This window comes from Gorilla gorilla, chromosome 10 (genome assembly GCF_029281585.2).
Source record: "Gorilla gorilla gorilla isolate KB3781 chromosome 10, NHGRI_mGorGor1-v2.1_pri, whole genome shotgun sequence".
In the NCBI taxonomy this organism is placed as follows: domain Eukaryota; kingdom Metazoa; phylum Chordata; class Mammalia; order Primates; family Hominidae; genus Gorilla; species Gorilla gorilla.
The window spans coordinates 92,363,875-92,382,709 of record NC_073234.2 but is presented as its reverse complement, the minus strand read 5'-3'; the positions used below and the strand labels follow the sequence as shown (position 1 = coordinate 92,382,709).

The following is an 18,835-nucleotide window of genomic DNA, read 5'->3' as shown; positions in this document are numbered from 1 at the left end:
AGTCACTAGAAAGGTTCACCACCTGTAGGAAGTAAATGCCTAAAATTTCGGTGGATTTAAAACAGACTTTCTTTTAAAATCCAGGGCTTTAATATCTTGCAGCAGTGTTTCACAATTTTTGGTATACAGGTGTTATACATCTTTTGTCAGATTTATCTCTAGGTTTCCAAATTTTTTGATGCTATTGCAAATTTTATTTTTTTTTTAGTTTCAATTTCCAATAGTTTGTTTCTAGTATATACAAATACAATTGATTTTGTGTGTGTGTGTATTGATCTTGTATCCAGAAAACTTACTATACTGATGCTTTTAATGTCTGATTTATTAGATCAAAGTCAAGTGTTTTAAGTAGTTTTTTTTTTTCTTTCTAACTTTTAAGTTCAGTGGGTACATGTGCAGGTTTGTTACATGGGTAAGTTGCATTTTGCGAGTGTTTGGTGTGCAGATAATTTGGTCACCCAGGTAATCAGCATAATACCCAACAGGTAGTTTTTCAATTCTCACCCTCCTCTCACCCTCTACCCTCAAGTAGGCCCTGGTGTCTATTGTTCCCTTCTTACTGTCTTGGGGTACTCAGCGTTAAAACAGACTTTTAATACCTTTTTAAAACTAGTGTTTATTACCTTTTGATAGACTATTTGATCATGTAAAATACACTTATCCTTTGCAGTACCTTTAACACCATGAATCTACCTCTCAGCCCAAAAATGGATGCAATGTAATTAATTTACATTTCTCTCCCCAACAGAATAACCATTCTTCTGAATTTGTATTTATAGTCTTAGAGGACTTGCTTTTGTCAATCAACATACATCCCTTAGGTTCATTTGTGTTTTCGCATGTAGCTGTAGTTCTTTCATGGCTGTATGATATTCCATTGCATGACTACACCACAATTTATTCATTCTCCTGTTTATAGCCATTTGGGTTGTTTGCAGTTTAGGGCTAATACAGACTATGCTATGATATTCATTCTTGTTTATGTCTGCTGGTGTACATATACAAGTTTGCCTTGGGCAGTGGTTCTCAAAGGGTCATCTGGGGACCTCAGTGTCCACAGACAGTCTTTCAGAGAGTCAGGAGGTCAAAACTGTTTTTCATAATTATACAAAGACTTTTGCCATTTGAACTCCCATTCTCTCCCAAGTGTACACTGGAGTCTTCCAGGAAGTACACAATGTGGATATTGCAACAGACTGACTACAAAAGGCAAGCACAAGAATCAGTTCTCTTCTATTAATCCAGAAACTAAAGAGATTTGAAAAATAATATATAAAATACCCCTTTCTCACAAAACATTTTAACTGCCTCAATTTTAATTTCTAACATGGTAACTATCAATAGATAACCCACATAAACAAAAAGCCCTGTGGAGTCCTCAGTAGTTTTTAAGAACATAAAGGGGTCCTTGGAGCAAAAAGTTTGAGAACTACTGTTTTGGGTACATACCTACTAGTAGAGGTGCTAGGTCATTAGATATACAGATGTTCACAAGATAATGCCAAATTACTTTCCAAAGTACTATTTGCCTCCCCCCAGAAATATATAAACTTTTAGTCATCCATATCCTCTCTGACACTTGAAATTGTCAAATTTAGTAATTTCTGCTAATCTCATGTCTATACAGTGTGTATCTTTTTGTGATATTCATTTGCTTTTCTTTGATTACTCATGAGATTAAGCTTCTTTCCACATGTTTACTGGCCACCATGTTTTTTTGCTCCTCTGTGAAATGCCTGTTTGTGTTGTTTGCCAATTTTAATTGGTTTTTTTTTGTCATATTGATTTGTAGGGGTTGATTATATAATGATACTAAACCTTTATTATATGTGTTATGTATCTATTCTTTCAGTTCGGTAATTGTCTTTTCCCTTTATGTTATTTCTTGATGGACAAAAGTTCTTAAGTTTAATATAGTTCATTTTTTCCTTTTAAGGGTAATGTTTTTTGTGTCTGAAGAAGCTCTTCCCTATTCCAAGGTTAGAAAAATATTCTCCTTCATTTTCTTCATTTAAAATTTGCTTTACATGAAATCCTTGATCCATTTGGAATTGCTTTTTGTGTATGGTGTGAGTCAAGATACAACTTTGTTTTTCTATACATATCATCAGTTGTCCCTGCACCATTTATTCAGGAGGTCTTTCTCTTCCCCCTAGCTGGCAGTGCAACTGCTTTCATATTAAAATTCCATTTACATGTGTGTCTGTTTCTGAACTCCTCCTGTTCCATTGTCCATCCCTGCCCTAATACCCTATTGTAATAAGCACTGATATCAGGTAAAATGGGACCCTCAACTTATTTTTCTTCGGTGTGTGGGCTACTCTGGGCTGTTTGTTCTTCCATGTGTATTTTAGATTGGATTTTATTGAGATTGCGTTTAATCTAGAGATTAAGAATTAACCTCTTTAAGATACTGAGTTTTCTTATCTATGAAGACAATATATTTCACTAAATTTTAAGTATTCTTTAAAATCTAAGTTTTAGGATTTTATGCAAATAGATTTTTGCTAGATTTATTTCTAAAATCCTTATCATTTTTGTTGCTTTCATAAATGATGTCTTTTCAATTTATTTGCTGTTACTGTTGTATAGGAATGCAGCAGACTTTAAAAAACATATTATCTTGTATTCAACTACCTTGCTAAATTCTAAAACTATTATTAATGATTTGTCTGAAATTCTTTTGAGTTTTTTTGTGTGAATAGTGACATCTTCTGCAGAAGGAAAGTAGCTGATTACTTTCCAGTCCCTGTGCCTCAGTTTCTTTTTCTTGTCCTTATGCATTGACTAGGGTCTTCAATATGATATAGAAGAGAAAGTGATAATGGGCATCCATATTGTTTCCTGACTTTAAGGGAACACGTCCAAGGTTTTACAAATAGATGTTTGCTGTTGTGTTTTCATGAATACCTTTCGTTGAAGAAGTTCTCTGTTATTCCTAGGTTTTTTTATTGTATTTTTATTATACTTTAAGTTCTAGGGTACATGTGCACAGTGTGCAGGTTTGTTACATATGTGTACATGTCCCATGTTGGTGTGCTGCACCCATTAACTCATCATTTACATTAGGTATATCTCCTAATGCTATCCCTCCCCCCCTGCCCCCCACCCCATGACAGGCCCTGGTATGTTATTCCTAGTTTTTTAAAGGTGTTTTTGAAAATCATGAATGACTGTTAAATTTATCAAATGCTTTTTCTGAATCTGTAGAAATAATTGTATCACTTTTCTTTTGAATCTGTTTGTCGAAAAGCCTTTTAATTTCTTGGGGCTTGAATGGAGCCCCTTTCAAATGTCGGTTGAGGAGACAGGATGCTAGTTTAATGTATTTACAAATAAAAGGATAAGGAAGAATATGATTGGACTGCCTTCATTCACTTTCATCAACCTTTGGTCGATTGTAAAATATAAAACAGTTTGGTGACAGAATGCAGGCCAGTGCGTCTGAAACTTCCACGTCATTAGAAATCACCTAGAATCTTATGAAAAGGCAGATTCTGATACAGCTGATGCCTGAGCTTCTACATCTCACAAGCTCTTGGTGATGCTGATTCCACAGGCCTAGCGAGCGCACTAGTAGCTAGACTGTAGCAAACTGTAAATGACTCTCATTTTTCATTTGTCAAACTTTTGACTAATAGACTCAGCCTCAAATTATAAAGGAGAAAAAAATCAGTCCAGAGAAGACAATAGATAAAACATTCAGGGAATTAGATTAGGAAATGTATTTTAACTAGAATCTAGGATGGTATGGATTGAGATGTCCCCCCAGTTTGCCAACACTGGCCATTGCCATTTCTCCATTAGGATGTTAACTGTGACATCTTCCCCCTCCCTTCTATCTGCCCTCTGTAGCTTGATGTTGTTGGGGACAGTGCTGTGGATGAATTTGAAAAGCAAAGGCCAAGCAGAAAACAGAAAAGTTTAGGACTCCTGTGCCAGAAGTTTCTAGCTCGCTATCCAAGTTATCCCTTGTCAACTGAGAAAACTACCATCTCCCTAGATGAAGTTGCTGTCAGTCTTGGTATGTATCATCAGATTACCTGGAGGCCTGTCTCCAGTTACAGTGGGAAACTGGTTTCCTTGGGCAGGCTGAAGGCTTGAGGTAGAGTGGGCCCCTCAATTGGGTGAAGACAGAGGAACAGGCAGAGCTTCCTTTGTCATCGTCAAATTTGTTTTCATTATACATGGAATTTCAGGGAGCCTTTTAGACCTGAGGACCAAATGAGAATGCAGTCTTTTTTAACCTTAAAAAATATTTTTATAATAAGTAATATTTTTATAATAGAGTTACATTACAAATTAGTATCTCATATTTTAAATTCATCTTACTTCAGACAGACGCAAAACTATTTAGAAATAGCCTGCTTTTTATTTTTAATAATGCTTCCAGGAGTTCAGCACTAGTGTTATTTCAACTTTGTAAAGCAAGATTTGAGAGGAAGAGCATTATGTTTAAAGCCCTATACAATGATTGGCACAGCAAGTGGGTCAAATTAGAAAAAGGTCATTTGGACATAACTCAAACAACTAAACCTTATAACAAAGAAGAATCCGTGTGTGCACGTGCATGAGTGTATGATGTGAGATGGGTGTGTGTGCTGGAAATATGTATACACCTGCTTCAGAATAGAGACCCCTAGTGGACATTGCAGTTAGTTCCAGAGTGAACATATTGTTGACACTCGTTAAATAAGCAGAAATCATAATGACATGAAGGTGTCAGGGTGTCCCCTTAAAAATAGGAAGGTTTTACATACACACAAAAAAAGAAAAAGTTCTAAAGAAATCAGCTAAATAAATAAATGATAGATTATAATTTTTAGTTTGTTTCTTAGTTCTATTTCTTCCATATCCTAGAGAAATGTGCCCAAGTAGAGGAAGGTCTACTTGAATTATTCAAGCTGAAAGCTAAACAGATTTTGGTTGTTGGAAACTGAGAAGAAGAGACAGTGGGTTATGATAAGAAGACCATGGGCTGGGCTTTGGGTCACATAGGGCTGGATTTGAAGCCCAGCTCTCTAATTTACAGGCTGTAAGAGCTTTAAAAAGTAAATTAACCTTCTTTTGGTCTATAACTTAGAAACTGCAGCACCTACCTTGCAGAGATATAGCAAAGTTAGGGATAATGTCAGTAACATGCCAAAGTCAATGGCTGGCATGGAGAGCTCTTATTATGTGGAACAGTTTCTAGTCAGCTCTTACTAGAATGTTGATACCCTAGCTGTCCTGTCCATCTCTATAGGAAGAGGAAGTAGAATGCTATGGTTTGGGGGCCGATTTGGAGCCCAGAAGTATAATATAGTATTCTAGGATTGGGGGCAATTAATCAAGAAAGGGAAAGTGAGCCAACTGAACATCAAAAAATTGGGTCCCCTTGCTGGCCCTGGGTGTATCAGTTGCATTCACACGGCATTTCTAATGGGAGGGTATATGGAATGTTATACTCCCTCAACAAGATGTGTTAATATATGAAAACCGACTAGAATAAAGAAGCAGGCAGTTTTAGGCAAGGGACTGCTGACTGCTCCTGCCAGCATCTTCCAGTAGGCATGGTGAAAATCCAGTTGAGGGCTTTTGGGTCCAGGGTCCTAGAAAGCAGTCTTACAGTAATGAAAGTAAAATGAAAGATCATCTGATATCCTTTTCATTGGGGTTCATGAAGCCTACTTCTTCCGTGTACCCAACTTCCATTGAGGAGTCTTGCACTGGTGTCACTGCAGAAGACAAAGGATTAGATGTTGGAGGGCTGTGTTACATCCCAGGGAGGACAGAAAAGTGGACTCCTACTTTTGTATGGCTGCAGATCGTTGTGCACATCCCCATGTTATGGCTGCCTGGAGCAGAACTCCAGAGATTTTTCCACAGCTTCCCAATGCCTCCTGATCACCCAGACCTGCCAAACAAGCATGCCATCTTTTCATGTGACATCATAAAATGGCATCCCTTGCTGGAAGCTGTTTCACTGACGACTATCTTTTGGGGTTGAGTCTGAAGTCTGTGCTACATCCCAGGTTACAGACTGCAGGACTGTATTTAACTAAGGACGTGCAGAGCATTCAAATTGCATTGTTTTCCAGATTCCAGGGCCATGTAGATTTAACACTGGATATCATGGGTAACAGTTTAGAGAACTGGAAGTGACTTAATAGCACAGCCTAGGAAACTGTTTTCTGGGCTGAGAATTCTTAGTAAGTCCCATCAGCAACTAAGGGAAGCATAGCAAAAATTAGTAAATCCTTGACCATATAACTAATGCCATGATTGGGATTAATAGAATGACCTCAATACAAAAGAAAAAGAAGACTGAATGCAGGGAAAACTGTTCTGACAGAGCAAGCCCCCAGAGTAATCTACAGGTCTTGAGACCTGTGAAATGGAACTTTTTAGTGCACCAGCCAGTGGATGGGTAAACTCAGTTCAGATGAAAGAGGTAAGGGATTGTGCAGACAGGTAGCTCTCATGTTGGTTTTCACCAAAAGCACCTACTAAACACTCACTGTGCATCCTGAGAATCATACTGAGAATCTCCAGGTGGTCAGAAACTTATTTTGTTTTCCCTTCTTGGGATGTCTAGCCACTAGATGGAGACTTAACAGCTTGTTATCAGATATCAACTAACAAAACAGCCGGGCATATGGCTGGCCCTGGGGTGTCAGTTGCGGTCACATGACATTTCTAATGGGAAGGTTTATAGAATGCTATGCTCTAAACAAGATATGTTAATACATGAAAACAGACTGGAATAAAGAAGCAGGCAGTTCTGGACAAGGGGCTGCTGCCTGCTCCTGCCAGCACCTTCCGGCAGGCATCTGGCACCGAAGCCTGAGCTTGTGAGGGTAACAAGCCTTTCAGGGTCATGAGCTGAAATGTTCTGATTTACTGTGAAATGCCTCTTCATGCATGTGATAGAACTTCCTCTCAGCTCTGGAGTTCTCATTGTAATTTGGTATATTTCTCATGTTAAATTTTTGAAGGGCCAACAGCTACATTCAGAGTCTGCCCTGATTATATAACAGCTCCTGGCAAGTGAAATGAAAGAAGGCATCTTTGTAGCTGGGCTGGTTTTCTGCAAGATGCCTGGAGGCTTTTGCTATGTGCCCAAGGGCCTGTTGGATAACAGAATGAGTCACAGACGTGAGATTTTTAAAATCTGTTTCTACTATGACCTCTTATGCTAGCAGGGATTTTAGGTATAACCAATGTCATGCCAAAAGGAATGACAAAAGTATGTATTTAAAATTAACACCTACTGGGGACTCTACAGTTACAGTTACATTTCATCCTCATTATTATATAAGATACATACAAAGGCACAAAAAGGTTAAATAACTTCCCAAGATCACTCAGCTAGTAAGGGATATATCAGGGATTCAAATGTAGGCAGTCTGACCCAAGAGTCCCCCACCCTTAACAACTATAAGTTTTTTTGCTAGGTTTAATGGACAGTTTATAATCCCAGCTGCCTTGGGAGTGTTGGGAAAGTGAGTAGTGAGCTGCCGAGCTTCGTGGTCAGCTTGTACTGGAGTCTCTGTGTTTCACTTTTGGGCTGTTTGCCGGGCTATGGTGAATGAGAACACAGAGAATTGTCAATAGCCATGATGAACAAAAGGAGACTCCCATGTTGTTCCAACCCCAGCTCTGGCTTCTTTCAGCAATATGAGAAGGGTATTCAAGCCCTTGACACCTGCATTTCCAGTTCAAAATAGAAAACATAATATTTGCATCCATTTTCCTTACTGGTCCATTGAGAGCGTTATCAAGGTAATTTTTTTATATCATTGGAACTTCATGAAAGGATAGATAGTATTGTCTAATAGGGAAGTGTCAGTTATTGGACACAGTTGATTTTGTAGTCTGCATAATTAGGAACACAAGTCACAGTCAACCATCCATTCATCAAGTGTCCATTAGGCACACTGTTACATGTATTGCTCAGGCCACCAGTTTCAGCTGCTGAAATGTTTGTGTGGTTTCCCTAATGGGTCTAAAGAGCAGTTGCTATACTGTTTGTCAGACAGATGGAAATGTCACCATCTCTAGATAGATGTTTTATCTTAGATTTTTTTAAGGGTTGGATCTCAAGAAGGAAAAAGAAAAATAATTTCTATTGCTTGCATCCTTACAGGTTGAATTTCTTGAGCATCCACGCAGTGGGCATTATATTGGGGATCAGACAAAGTAGTTCACAGACATAGTCCAGGCCCTCAAGGAACTTCTCTTCAAAAATGTTTGTCTGCATGATGTCCATCAACCTCTGTTTTTCAAACAGGTGTGGAAAGGAGACGCATCTATGACATTGTAAATGTGCTGGAGTCGCTGCATCTGGTCAGCCGGGTGGCTAAGAATCAGTATGGCTGGCATGGACGGCACAGCCTGCCAAAAACCCTGAGGAACCTCCAGAGACTAGGAGAGGAGCAGAAATATGAAGAGCAAATGGCCTACCTCCAACAGAAAGAGCTGGACCTGATAGATTATAAATTTGGAGAACGTAAAAAAGATGGTGATCCAGATTCCCAGGAACAACAGTTATTGGATTTCTCTGAACCCGACTGTCCCTCTTGTGAGTCCATTGTAACTTCATGAGTAATGGCAGAGAAAGAGCAAGTGATGGTATCTTCTGCAGATTCACTGCTCAGATGGGAAGTGCCAGGTTGACAACCCTGGAGGGAGATGTTCTCTTATTCTCCTCACTGAAGAAAGAGAAGCAGATCGCTCCCCAACTGGACTGCCCACTTGACCTCATTCAAATAAACCTGGCTCATGGCAGTTCACTCGAGTTTGGCCTGTTGGGAGAATAGATCACTAGCATTACTCCCATTTTTAGATTGGCAGCCCCATGCTGGTTCTTTTTGTGCATCTGTATGATTTACTTTGAAAAAGTTATATTTTCAAAGAATTTTATCTAATTATATATTGGAGTAGACTTAGACTACTTAGAAAAGAACTCCATTCACAGAAAATGTTGATAAGAAAGACAGACAACCTCTGCTTTCATTTGGTGCAGAATTTTTATTTACATCGGCATCGTTCTTCCCGATTGATATTTAGCCTCTTGTTTTAGCCATTGATCTTCATCCCTGTTGCTAAGATGACAAAGTACAAGTATCACGTCTCACTTGCAAATATAAGAAATGGAAAGAAAGGTGGGCCTGGTTTTCTTTAGAGTCACTGCCTCCTGCCTTTTAGTTCCACCCCATGAGCCAGTACTTATCTTAATAACCAGAGAAGACAGCCATCTGTTGGGGATGGTTTGCCTGCCATCCACAGGAGCACATATCTAATCTGTCTCCTGTTTATATGTAGTTCATTTATTCACATATTTCTGAAAAGAAGTGGAAGAGGCGGGCATCTTCTATGTTTAGGGTATAGTCTAGATATTGTGGACACAGAAATAAAAATGGAGTTTTTGCCTTTGAGAGGAGAGTTGAGGCTCTGAAAACAATTCTGTATTCCCACCCTATCTTTTTATCCTTCTACATTAATCTTTCCAAGAAGTTGCTTCAGGAAAACTACCGTATGGATTCTATTATAGGAAGTATAAGTATAAAGCATTGAGTGGTTTAAAATATGCATCTCAGAGTTTATGCCTACTGTAGAGTAATTTTACGAGCCACAAGAAAATCTGCCTCATTTCTTCCTTAGCTGACTTCTGTGATGTGTATCCAGTAAGCTTCTGCCAATGACAAGGGTGATCTTTCCATCTGCTGATAGGGCTAGATCATTTTGGCAAGCTGCAAGTATAGTCTTTCTTGTAGAAAATCATATGCTTTGATGCTTTTGTTTCATTCCTTGTGTAGCATCTGCAAACAGTAGAAAAGACAAGTCTCTGAGAATTATGAGCCAGAAGTTTGTCATGCTGTTCCTCGTCTCCAAAACCAAGATTGTCACTCTGGATGTGGCTGCCAAAATACTGATAGAAGAAAGCCAAGATGCCCCGGACCATAGTAAATTTAAAAGTAAGAATCTTCACCTACATCAACTTACTAGCACATAAAGGGTGGGATTTCATGTGTTGATATTTTCTGCTTCCAAGATTAAAAATATATATATTGTTTTTGACATACATACTCCTTTCCTGCATTCATCAAGGTTTTTGGTGCTGTGAGAGGTAAGTTAGTCACCTACTAGAATTCAGCTTAGGGTCCTGTCAGTGCCTTTTCCTCGGTGGTTTCAGTAGAGTGAAAAACAGAACACTATCCTGAGAACTCCGGTCAGGGAGGGTGTGAATTATTTTGCATTTCTCTTTAGTATTGCTGTATCCAAGACAGAATGTCTGAGTTTTCTTTCCCCTTTTTTCCCCACCCCCTGCATACTCTTCTGAAGGGTGGAGATGAAAATTGTCTACAGGTAAGAACCAGAAGAATGGCCAGGGTAAGGGTGGTGGGACATGGACAGGGAGAGAGTTTCCAAGCATCACACCCAGTACATCCTCCTTTTCTGTCCAGCTTGGATACTGAGCCAAATGCCCTGGGCTGCTGGTAGCCTGTAAGCCCCGGGAAACCATGAGCTGCAACATCTGGCTATTTTTTGTTTCCAGCTGAAATTACAGTCACCCTGTGGGTGAAATGGCTAGATAAAATCAGGATTGGGAAGAAGAAAGCTGCATCCAGGGTGAATGCTTCCTATTTCTGGATGATAATTCAAACTCCTTTGCTTGATCTTAACACTGAGGTCAAGTGGGTTTCCTACCTGTAAATCAATTTCTTGAATAGAAAATACTTTGTGGTCATTATCCTGCCTGTCTCATGTGCTACCATCCCTTCTGAGTATTTCCTGTACTTTGTATATATTTAAGTGTTTCTCCCAAAGCCACTTAAGATTCAGGCAAGGCCCATCCAACCCCTTCTCACTGGGTGGCTAGAATGCTACAATTTCAGGTGAGGAGCTCCCTGTCTTTAGTACAGTTGTACTGTTGACCTTGAGCATCCTGTGTGCCCAGGAGTGCAGCCTGGCAGGAAGCTCTGGGGAATCTTTGTCATTTTCACAGACCAGCTGCCTTGTGGAGCTGGCGCCACAGTATCCTGCTTGGAGAAACTCAGGGCATGCTTTTGACATGCCATGTCAGAATTACATTTACTAAGCTTTTAATTACAGCCCGTTCTCTCCCTTGGTGTTTTTGCAATCACAGTGCTCCCTGTGTGTTGCCAGGTGCCTCTTGTAAGAGGTGTGAAGTTGTGGAAATGGAAGGACACACTGACCTTCCCTTAGCCTTCAGATACCGCAGGTACATAAATCCTGGGTGATTTTATGACAGAGCCACTGGTCTCCTCATCCCAACCTGCTGCTTTCCACCTGAGGTTTATATGGCAGCCGAGAAAAGTTACCTGTCACATAAACTAAACTGTCATGGTGTCACAGGCAGCATGACCGTAATCGTGTTTTATATCTTCAAGCAAAGGTACGACGCCTCTATGACATAGCCAATGTTCTGACCAGCTTGGCTCTGATAAAGAAAGTGCATGTAACAGAAGAGCGAGGCCGTAAACCAGCCTTCAAGTGGATCGGGCCTGTGGACTTCAGCTCAAGTGGTAAGGTGGCATGGTTTTGCTAGCAGGCTGTTTTATTTAGAATTCTCAGTTCCTTTTCCAAGTCTCACATCTACTACACAGTGAGACTGATCTTTTTCCCATGTCACATACAAAATAGACTAGTGACTCCACTCTTGGAACAGTTAACATTAGCCTACAAATTGTGCATGCTGGTTTGCCCACACATGGTAGGAAAGGAAATACTGAGTGTTTATAATGTGGGAGTTTCTGTAACTACTAATTTGCAGCTCTTTGTTCTGAAGCTTTTTCCTGAAAGTTTGGGACCGAGAATTAAAAATGACACCTCTTTTGAACTCCAGTTGTTGCTACATTAGCAGAGTAAAACGTGGTTTCTCTTTCAAATTCTATATAATGTAAAAATTATAAGTAAAATTATGAGTAAAAATCACATCAGTTACCATCACAAAACTAATATGTGGTTAAGATTGCATCTAAATATAGTATGGATGTAATGGACTTTTTTTATTTAAAAGGTTATAAATATCATAATTTTACAAAACTGGAGTCAAAGAGGATATTAATCTTCTACTTATTTCATGGGTAATATATGAGCAATCAGGGACTAGATCCAACTGCACCAGCTATTTTACATACAGCTGTACTGCCTGGGAAAAAGCCATTAAAGTCATTTTTAAATTACCCTTCCAATTTTGGTGTTAGTGGTATAAATGTGAGCCACTTAACCCAGGCGTATAAATATATAGCTCTCCACCTCACTTGTAGCACATTATTCACTTAGGATCTAGATGAAACCACTTAAAATCAAGTATAACAAATTCAACCCAGTGCGTACACACTGAGTGTGGACTCTGTGCCAATGACTATATTAAGGGCCCTGAGAGACTGAAGATGTGGGTAACACAGTCCCTACCTGCATGAAGCATACAACTTTGCCTTTTTCTCCTTTCTGCCTCTGGTTTCTCCCGTTCTTTTCACCTGTGAAGCCCTCTTCTTAACATGAAAATATTCTCAACCTTCAAGATCTGGCTCAAATGTCAACTCCTCTATGAAGTTTTCCTGATAGCCCAGAGCAGAGTGTCTCATCTGAACAACTGCAATTGAGTATTGTGCTGTTTGTGCTGGGTGAGGTAGATATGGTGGTGTCGTCCCTGCCCTACACATTTGAGACCAGCGTTATCTTTATTCATCCTTGATTACCCCATAGTATCCAGAACAGTGCCTTACTCACTTTAGTTGGTTAATGAGCTTCTATAATTAGGCATATAGTTAGCATACATTTGAAAGTTAGAGCAATTACATGCTAGACTGGGTGGTACTGGCTCTGTAGGCATTCAGAGAGGATACAGATTAAGTTCTGATGGGCTGTTAGATTTTGGAGGGATGAAGAGAACATGGGATAGAAAATAATGAGATACAATGTGATCAGTGGGGACTGCATTTTTGGAAGGCCTCAAAAATTGAGGGCAAGAAATTTGGACTAGATGTGATAGACAGAATTAACCAAGAGTCTTCGGACAATGATTAAAAGAGAGGAAGGACTCAAAGGTGGTCGTACCATTGAAGAAAATAAGATAGCTGGGCTGGGCATAGTGGCTCACACCTGTAATCCCAGCACTTTGGGAGGCCAAGGCAGGCAGATCACCTGAGGTCAGGAGTTCGAGACCAGCCTGACCAATATGATGAAACCCCATCTCTACTAAAAATAAAAAATTAGCCAGGCATGGTGGCATGCACCTGTAATCCCAGCTACTCAGGAGACTGAGACAGGAGAATCGCTTGAACCCGGGAGGCGGAGGTTGCAGTGAGCTGAGATCGCGCCATTGCACTCCAGCCTGGGCAACAAGAGCGCAACTCCGTCTCAAAAAAAAAGAAAGTAAGATAGCTGGAAGATGAGCAGCTGTTGAGAAGTCGAGGAGTTCGTGTATTTGCACGGAGGGATAGAACTGGGAGAACTCTGATTTGACATGAGAGAAAGACTTTGGAGGCAAGTCAGGAACATTAAATTGAACGTATTTTCTCTGCCCTCCAGAAACCTGATCTTTCTGTATTCCCTAGTTTCATTACTGATAACATCAAGTTTCCTTTGATTCCTTGAGCCACTCTCCTCCCTTGGCTAGCAATTTCTCACTAATTTCATAAATGTCTTTCTCCTCTTCTTTCCTGCCAGCAGGGTACAGTGTATTACGAATAGTGTTTTCTTTTTAACAGCTTTATCAAGGCATCATTGATACGCAATAAATGGCAGGAAGTTAAAGTTACAATTCGATGTTTTTCATATGTATGTACCTGTGAAATCATCAAGAAAATGAACATATCCATTACCTTCAAAAGCCTCCTCCTGCCCCCTTTGTAATTCCTCCCTCCTGATCCCCACTCCCATCCCCAGGCAACCACTGACCTGCTTTCTGTCATTCTGGGTTTGTTTGTGTTTTCTATAATTTTTTGGTAAGTGAATCATGTATGGTTGATCTTCGTTATTCACAGATTTCATATTTGCAAATCTATCTACTTACTAAAATGTACTTTTAACTCCAAAGTCGGTACTCAGGGTGTTTCCACAGTCAGTTGTGGTCATGCACAGCTTGGTGGAGAATTTGGGTCTCCCAATGCACTTGTTCCCAGATGAATCAGGCGGTACTCTGCCTTCTTGTTCCAGCTCTCATACCATAAGCCAGCATTCTGTTTGCAGTCTTTTTAGTGCCACTTTTTCACATTTTTGTGCTTTTTGGCTCCCAAATATTGCTGTCTAGTGTTTCTTAGCACAAGAAAGCTGCATTGTGCCTTATGGAGAATATACATGTGTTAGATAAGCTTTGATCAGGCATGAGTTACAGTACTGTTGGCCAAGTTCAATGTTAATAAATCAACAACAAATATTAAACAAGGTTTCTTTAAAAAGAAACACACATAAACAAGGTCATATATTGATAGCTTATGAAAATATGGTAACCAGAGGCTCACAGGAACCTAACCCTTTATGTCCCCTAGAAGCAATGGGTCAGTATTTGCTAATTCAGTGTTTGCAGTGACTTTATAGAACATAACTACTGTGAATAATGAGAATCAACTATAACCTGTACTCTTTTGGTCCGGCCCCTTTCACTCAGCATAATTATTTTGAGATTGATACATATTGTAGCATGTTTCAGTAATTTATTTTTATTACTGAAGAGGCTATTATAAATAAAGCTCCTGTGATTATTTGTGTACATGTCTTTGTATGGGCATATGTTTTCATTTCTCTTGGGTAAATACCTAGGAATGGAAAGGCTGCATCATATGGTAGGTGGATGTTTGAAATTTTTGAGAAACTTCCAAACTGTTTTCCAAAGCAGTTATAGCATTTTACATTCCTACCAACAGTATATGAGAGTTCTAGTTCAACCATATCTTGCCAAAACTTGATATGGTCAGTCTTTTTAATTTTAGCCATCCTGATAGGTGTGTAGTGGTATCTCATTTTGGTTTTAATTTGCATTTCTCTAGTGATTAATGATGTTAAACATCTGTTTTGCCATCTGTTTATCTTCCTTGGTGAAGTGTGTGCTCAGTTTTTTTGTCCATTTATTGCTATTGGGTTGTTTGCTTTCTTATTACTGAATTGTGAGAGTTGTATATACATTCTGCATACAAGTCTTTTTATCAGATACATGATTTCCAAATATTTCCTCTCCATCTGTGGCTTTGTCTTTTCATTTTCTTAACAGTGTCTTTTGAAAATCAGAAGATGTTAATCTTCAGGAAGTCCACTAATGTATTAATTTTTATTAATTTTTTCTTTAGTGGGACATGCTTTCAGTTTTTATCTAAGAAATCTTTGCCTAACACAAGATCACACATGTGGTGTGAGGTATGGATCAATGGGGTGCTTTTCTGAGGGGATGGGAGGTTGCATATGGATATCCAGTTGTACCAGCACCATTTGTTGAAAATATTATCCTTTCTCTAGTAAATGTCCTTTGTGCTTTTATTAAAAACAAATTGACGACATATATATATGGTAATGTTTCTGGACTCTCCAAACTGCTGCATTGATCTGTTTGTCTATTTGATGTCATGCTAATACTGGCCTCTTAAAACAAGTTGGGAAGTAGTTACTCCTCTTCAGTTTTCTGGAAGAGTTTGTGTAGAATTGTTACTATTTTTTCCTTAAATGTTTGGAAGAATTTGTCAGTGAAGAATTGATAAATAAATAATTTTCCAGTGAAGTCATTTGGGTCTGGTTTTTATCTGTAGTTAAAAACTTTCTATGTGAGAAGGTTTTTAACTACAGATTACAATTTTTTAATAGCTATAGAGCTATTCAGATTATCTCTTTATAGCTCCTTTAACTTTGAGTTAACTTTGAGTTCTTATTCTAGTTTCTCAAGGTGGAAGCTGAAATCATTAATTTGAGACCTTTCTTCTCTTCCAATAAGCATTTAGTGCTATAAATTTTCCTCTCAGTACTGCTTTAGCTGTATCTAACCAATGTCGATGTGTGTGTTTTCATTGTCTTCCAATTCAAAATACTTTGTATTTTCCCTTTTGATGTCTTCTTTGGCCCACAAATTATTTAGACATGTAACATATAGTTTCTAAATATTCTGGGATTTTCCAGATACCTTTCTCTTAAGGATTTTTAATTTCATTTAATGTAACCAGAGAATATACTTTGTATAACTTGAATCTTTTAAATTTATTGAGACTTGTTTTATGGTACAGATAGAGTCCATCTTGGTAAATATACACAAATATACAGAGTATATATTCTGTTGTTTGGTGGAATGTTCTATAAATGTCCAGTTCTTTTATATTCTTACTGATTTTATGTTTACTTGTTCTAGCAATTATTGATAGATGGATATTGAAATCTTTGATTATAGTTGCAGATTTGTCTGTTTCTTGTTGCAGTTCTTTAAAGTTTTGTGGAATGGATTTTGAAGCTCTATCATGAACTCTGCATAAATATTTAGGATCACTGTCTTCTTGATGAACTGACCCTTTTATCATTATAAAATGACCCTCTTTGTTCCTGGAGATAATTCTTTGCTCTGAAATCTACTTTGTCTCGTAGTGATATAGTCACTTCAGCTTTCTTTTTATTAGTTAGCATAATATATATTGTTTATCCTTTTATTTAAATAATTTCTGTCTCTATTTAATGTGAGTGTCTGGTGGGCAGTATATAGTTGAATTTTTTTAAATCTAATCTGACCATTTATGCTTTTCAGTTGGGTTATTTAATGACCGTTTATACTTAATGTGATTCTTGATCTACTTGGATTTTAATCTGTCATCTTGCTATTTGTGTTCTGTTTGTCCCATTTGCTTATTGTTTCTTTTTCCTCTTTTTCTTTCTTTTGGATTTATAAGTATTTCTTATGCTTCCATTTTATCTCCTTTGTTGGTTTCTTGGCTATAATTCTTTGTTGTGTTATGTTAATGGTTCCTTTAGGGTTTATAGTATACAGTTTTAATTTGTCCCAGTCTACTTTCAAGTGATAGTATACTACATGTATTGTACAAGAATCTTGCAATAACTTGCTTTCATTTCTCCCTGCCTGGCCTTTGTGCCATTGTTGTCAAACATTTTACTGCTATATATGTTACAAACCCCATAGTGTGTTACTGGGGTTTTTTTGTTTGTTTTTTTGGTAGAGACAGGGTTTCACTACGTTGCCCAGGCTGGTCTCGAACTCCTGAGCTCAAGTGATCCACCCGCCTCAGCCTCCCAAAGTGTTAGGATTAGGGGTGTGAGCTACTATGCCTGGCCCACAGTTAATTACCTTTTAAAGAAACTTTAATAAGAAAATTGTCTAACCCTAACCCATGTTGTTACCATTTCCAGTGCTTGTCATTTTTTTGTAAATGTAAGTTTCCATCTAATATTTTTTTTCTGCCTGATGAACTTTAACATTTCTTTTAGTGCAAGCCTGCCAAAGATGAATTCTTCTAGCTGTTGTATGTCTGAGAATGTCTTTATTGTGCCCTTGCTTTTGAAAAACATTTTTGCTGGGTAAAGAATTCTAGGTTGGGCCGGGCGCGGTGGCTCACGCCTGTAATCCCAGCACTTTGGGAGGCCGAGGTGGGTGGATCACGAGGTCAGGAGATTGAGACCATCCTGGCTAACACGGTGAAACCCCATCTCTACTAAAAATACAAAAAATTAGCCAATTAGCCAGGCGTGGTGGCGGGCGCCTGTAGTCCCAGCTACTCTGGAGTCTGAGGCAGGAGAATGGCATGAACCCGGGAGGCGCAGCTTGCAGTGAGCCGAGATCGTGCCACTGCACTCCAGCCTGGGCGACAGAGCGAGACTCTGTCTCAAAAAAAAAAAAAAAAAAAAGAGAGAATTCTAGGTTGACACCAGGTGGTATCGCCCATGCCTGTAGTCCCAGCTACAATCCTCCGATTGTTTGAGCCCAGGAGTTCGAGTCCAGCCTAGACAATACAGTAAGACCCCCGTCTCAAATAAATAAAAGAATTTTGCGTTGAAGATTTTTTTCCTTTTGTTCCTTTTTTTAAATTTATTTTATTTTTTTTGGAGACAAGGTCTTACTCTGTCACCCAAACTGGAGTGCAGTGGCGTGATGGCATGATCATGGCTCACTGCAATCTCAAACTCCTGGGCTCAGGCAATCATCCCACCTCAGCCTCCCAAAGTGCTGGGATTACAGGTGTGAGCCCACACACTCAGCCGTTTAGTTCTTTAAAGAAGTTGCTCCACTGTTTTCTAGCCTGCATAGTTTCTGGCAAGGAATCAACCATCATCCTATTCTTTATATGTAACATGTCATTTCTCCCTGGTTGCTTTTAAGTTTCTCTCTATGATTGGTTTTAAGCGATTTGATGATGTGTGACTTGGTGTCCTTTTCTTCATGTTTCTTGTACTTGGTTTTGTTGCATTTCTTGGATCTTTGGGTTTAAAGTTTTCATCAAATTTGGCAAATTTTCGGCCATTACTTAATCAAGTATTTTTCCTGTCCCCTCCTGTTTTTACAGATTCCACTTATGCTTGCTTTTGGTTACCTAAAGTTGTCCCACAGTTTGCTTTGTTCATTTCTGTCTTTTTTCTCTTGTTTCATTTTTGTACAGTTTCTATTGCTGTGTCTTTAAGTTCTCTATTCTTTATTTCTACAATTTCTAATCTGCCATTAAATGTATACACTGTATTTTTCATCCCCCCACTGTATTTTTTTTAATCTCTAGAAGTTTGATTTGAGCCTTTATATTTTTGATGTCTCTAAGACTTAACATATCCAGTCTTTCCCCTAGTGTCTTGAATTTATGGTATGCAATACTAGTATATGTTTTAGTGTGCTGATCTACTTCTCTATCATCTG

The 18,835-nt window shown here is 38.7% G+C and overlaps 1 protein-coding gene across 5 annotated transcripts in view; it reads left to right on the top strand.

The window, feature by feature from the left end:
* The window catches only part of E2F7 (E2F transcription factor 7), a 44,812-nt gene that overhangs the window by 11,471 nt on the left and 14,506 nt on the right, over positions 1 to 18,835 (top strand). For 4 of the 5 annotated variants that reach the window (XM_063694175.1, XM_055359207.2, XM_063694176.1 and 1 more), the window contains 4 exons: positions 3,856 to 4,024; positions 8,273 to 8,563; positions 9,801 to 9,959; positions 11,397 to 11,531. In XM_063694175.1, the coding sequence (XP_063550245.1) occupies positions 3,856 to 4,024; positions 8,273 to 8,563; positions 9,801 to 9,959; positions 11,397 to 11,531 (754 nt within the window). Of the gene's footprint in view, positions 1 to 1,936; positions 1,980 to 3,855; positions 4,025 to 8,272; positions 8,564 to 9,800; positions 9,960 to 11,396; positions 11,532 to 18,835 lie in introns of all 5 variants that reach the window. The other variant, XM_055359208.2, reaches the window with a different exon arrangement.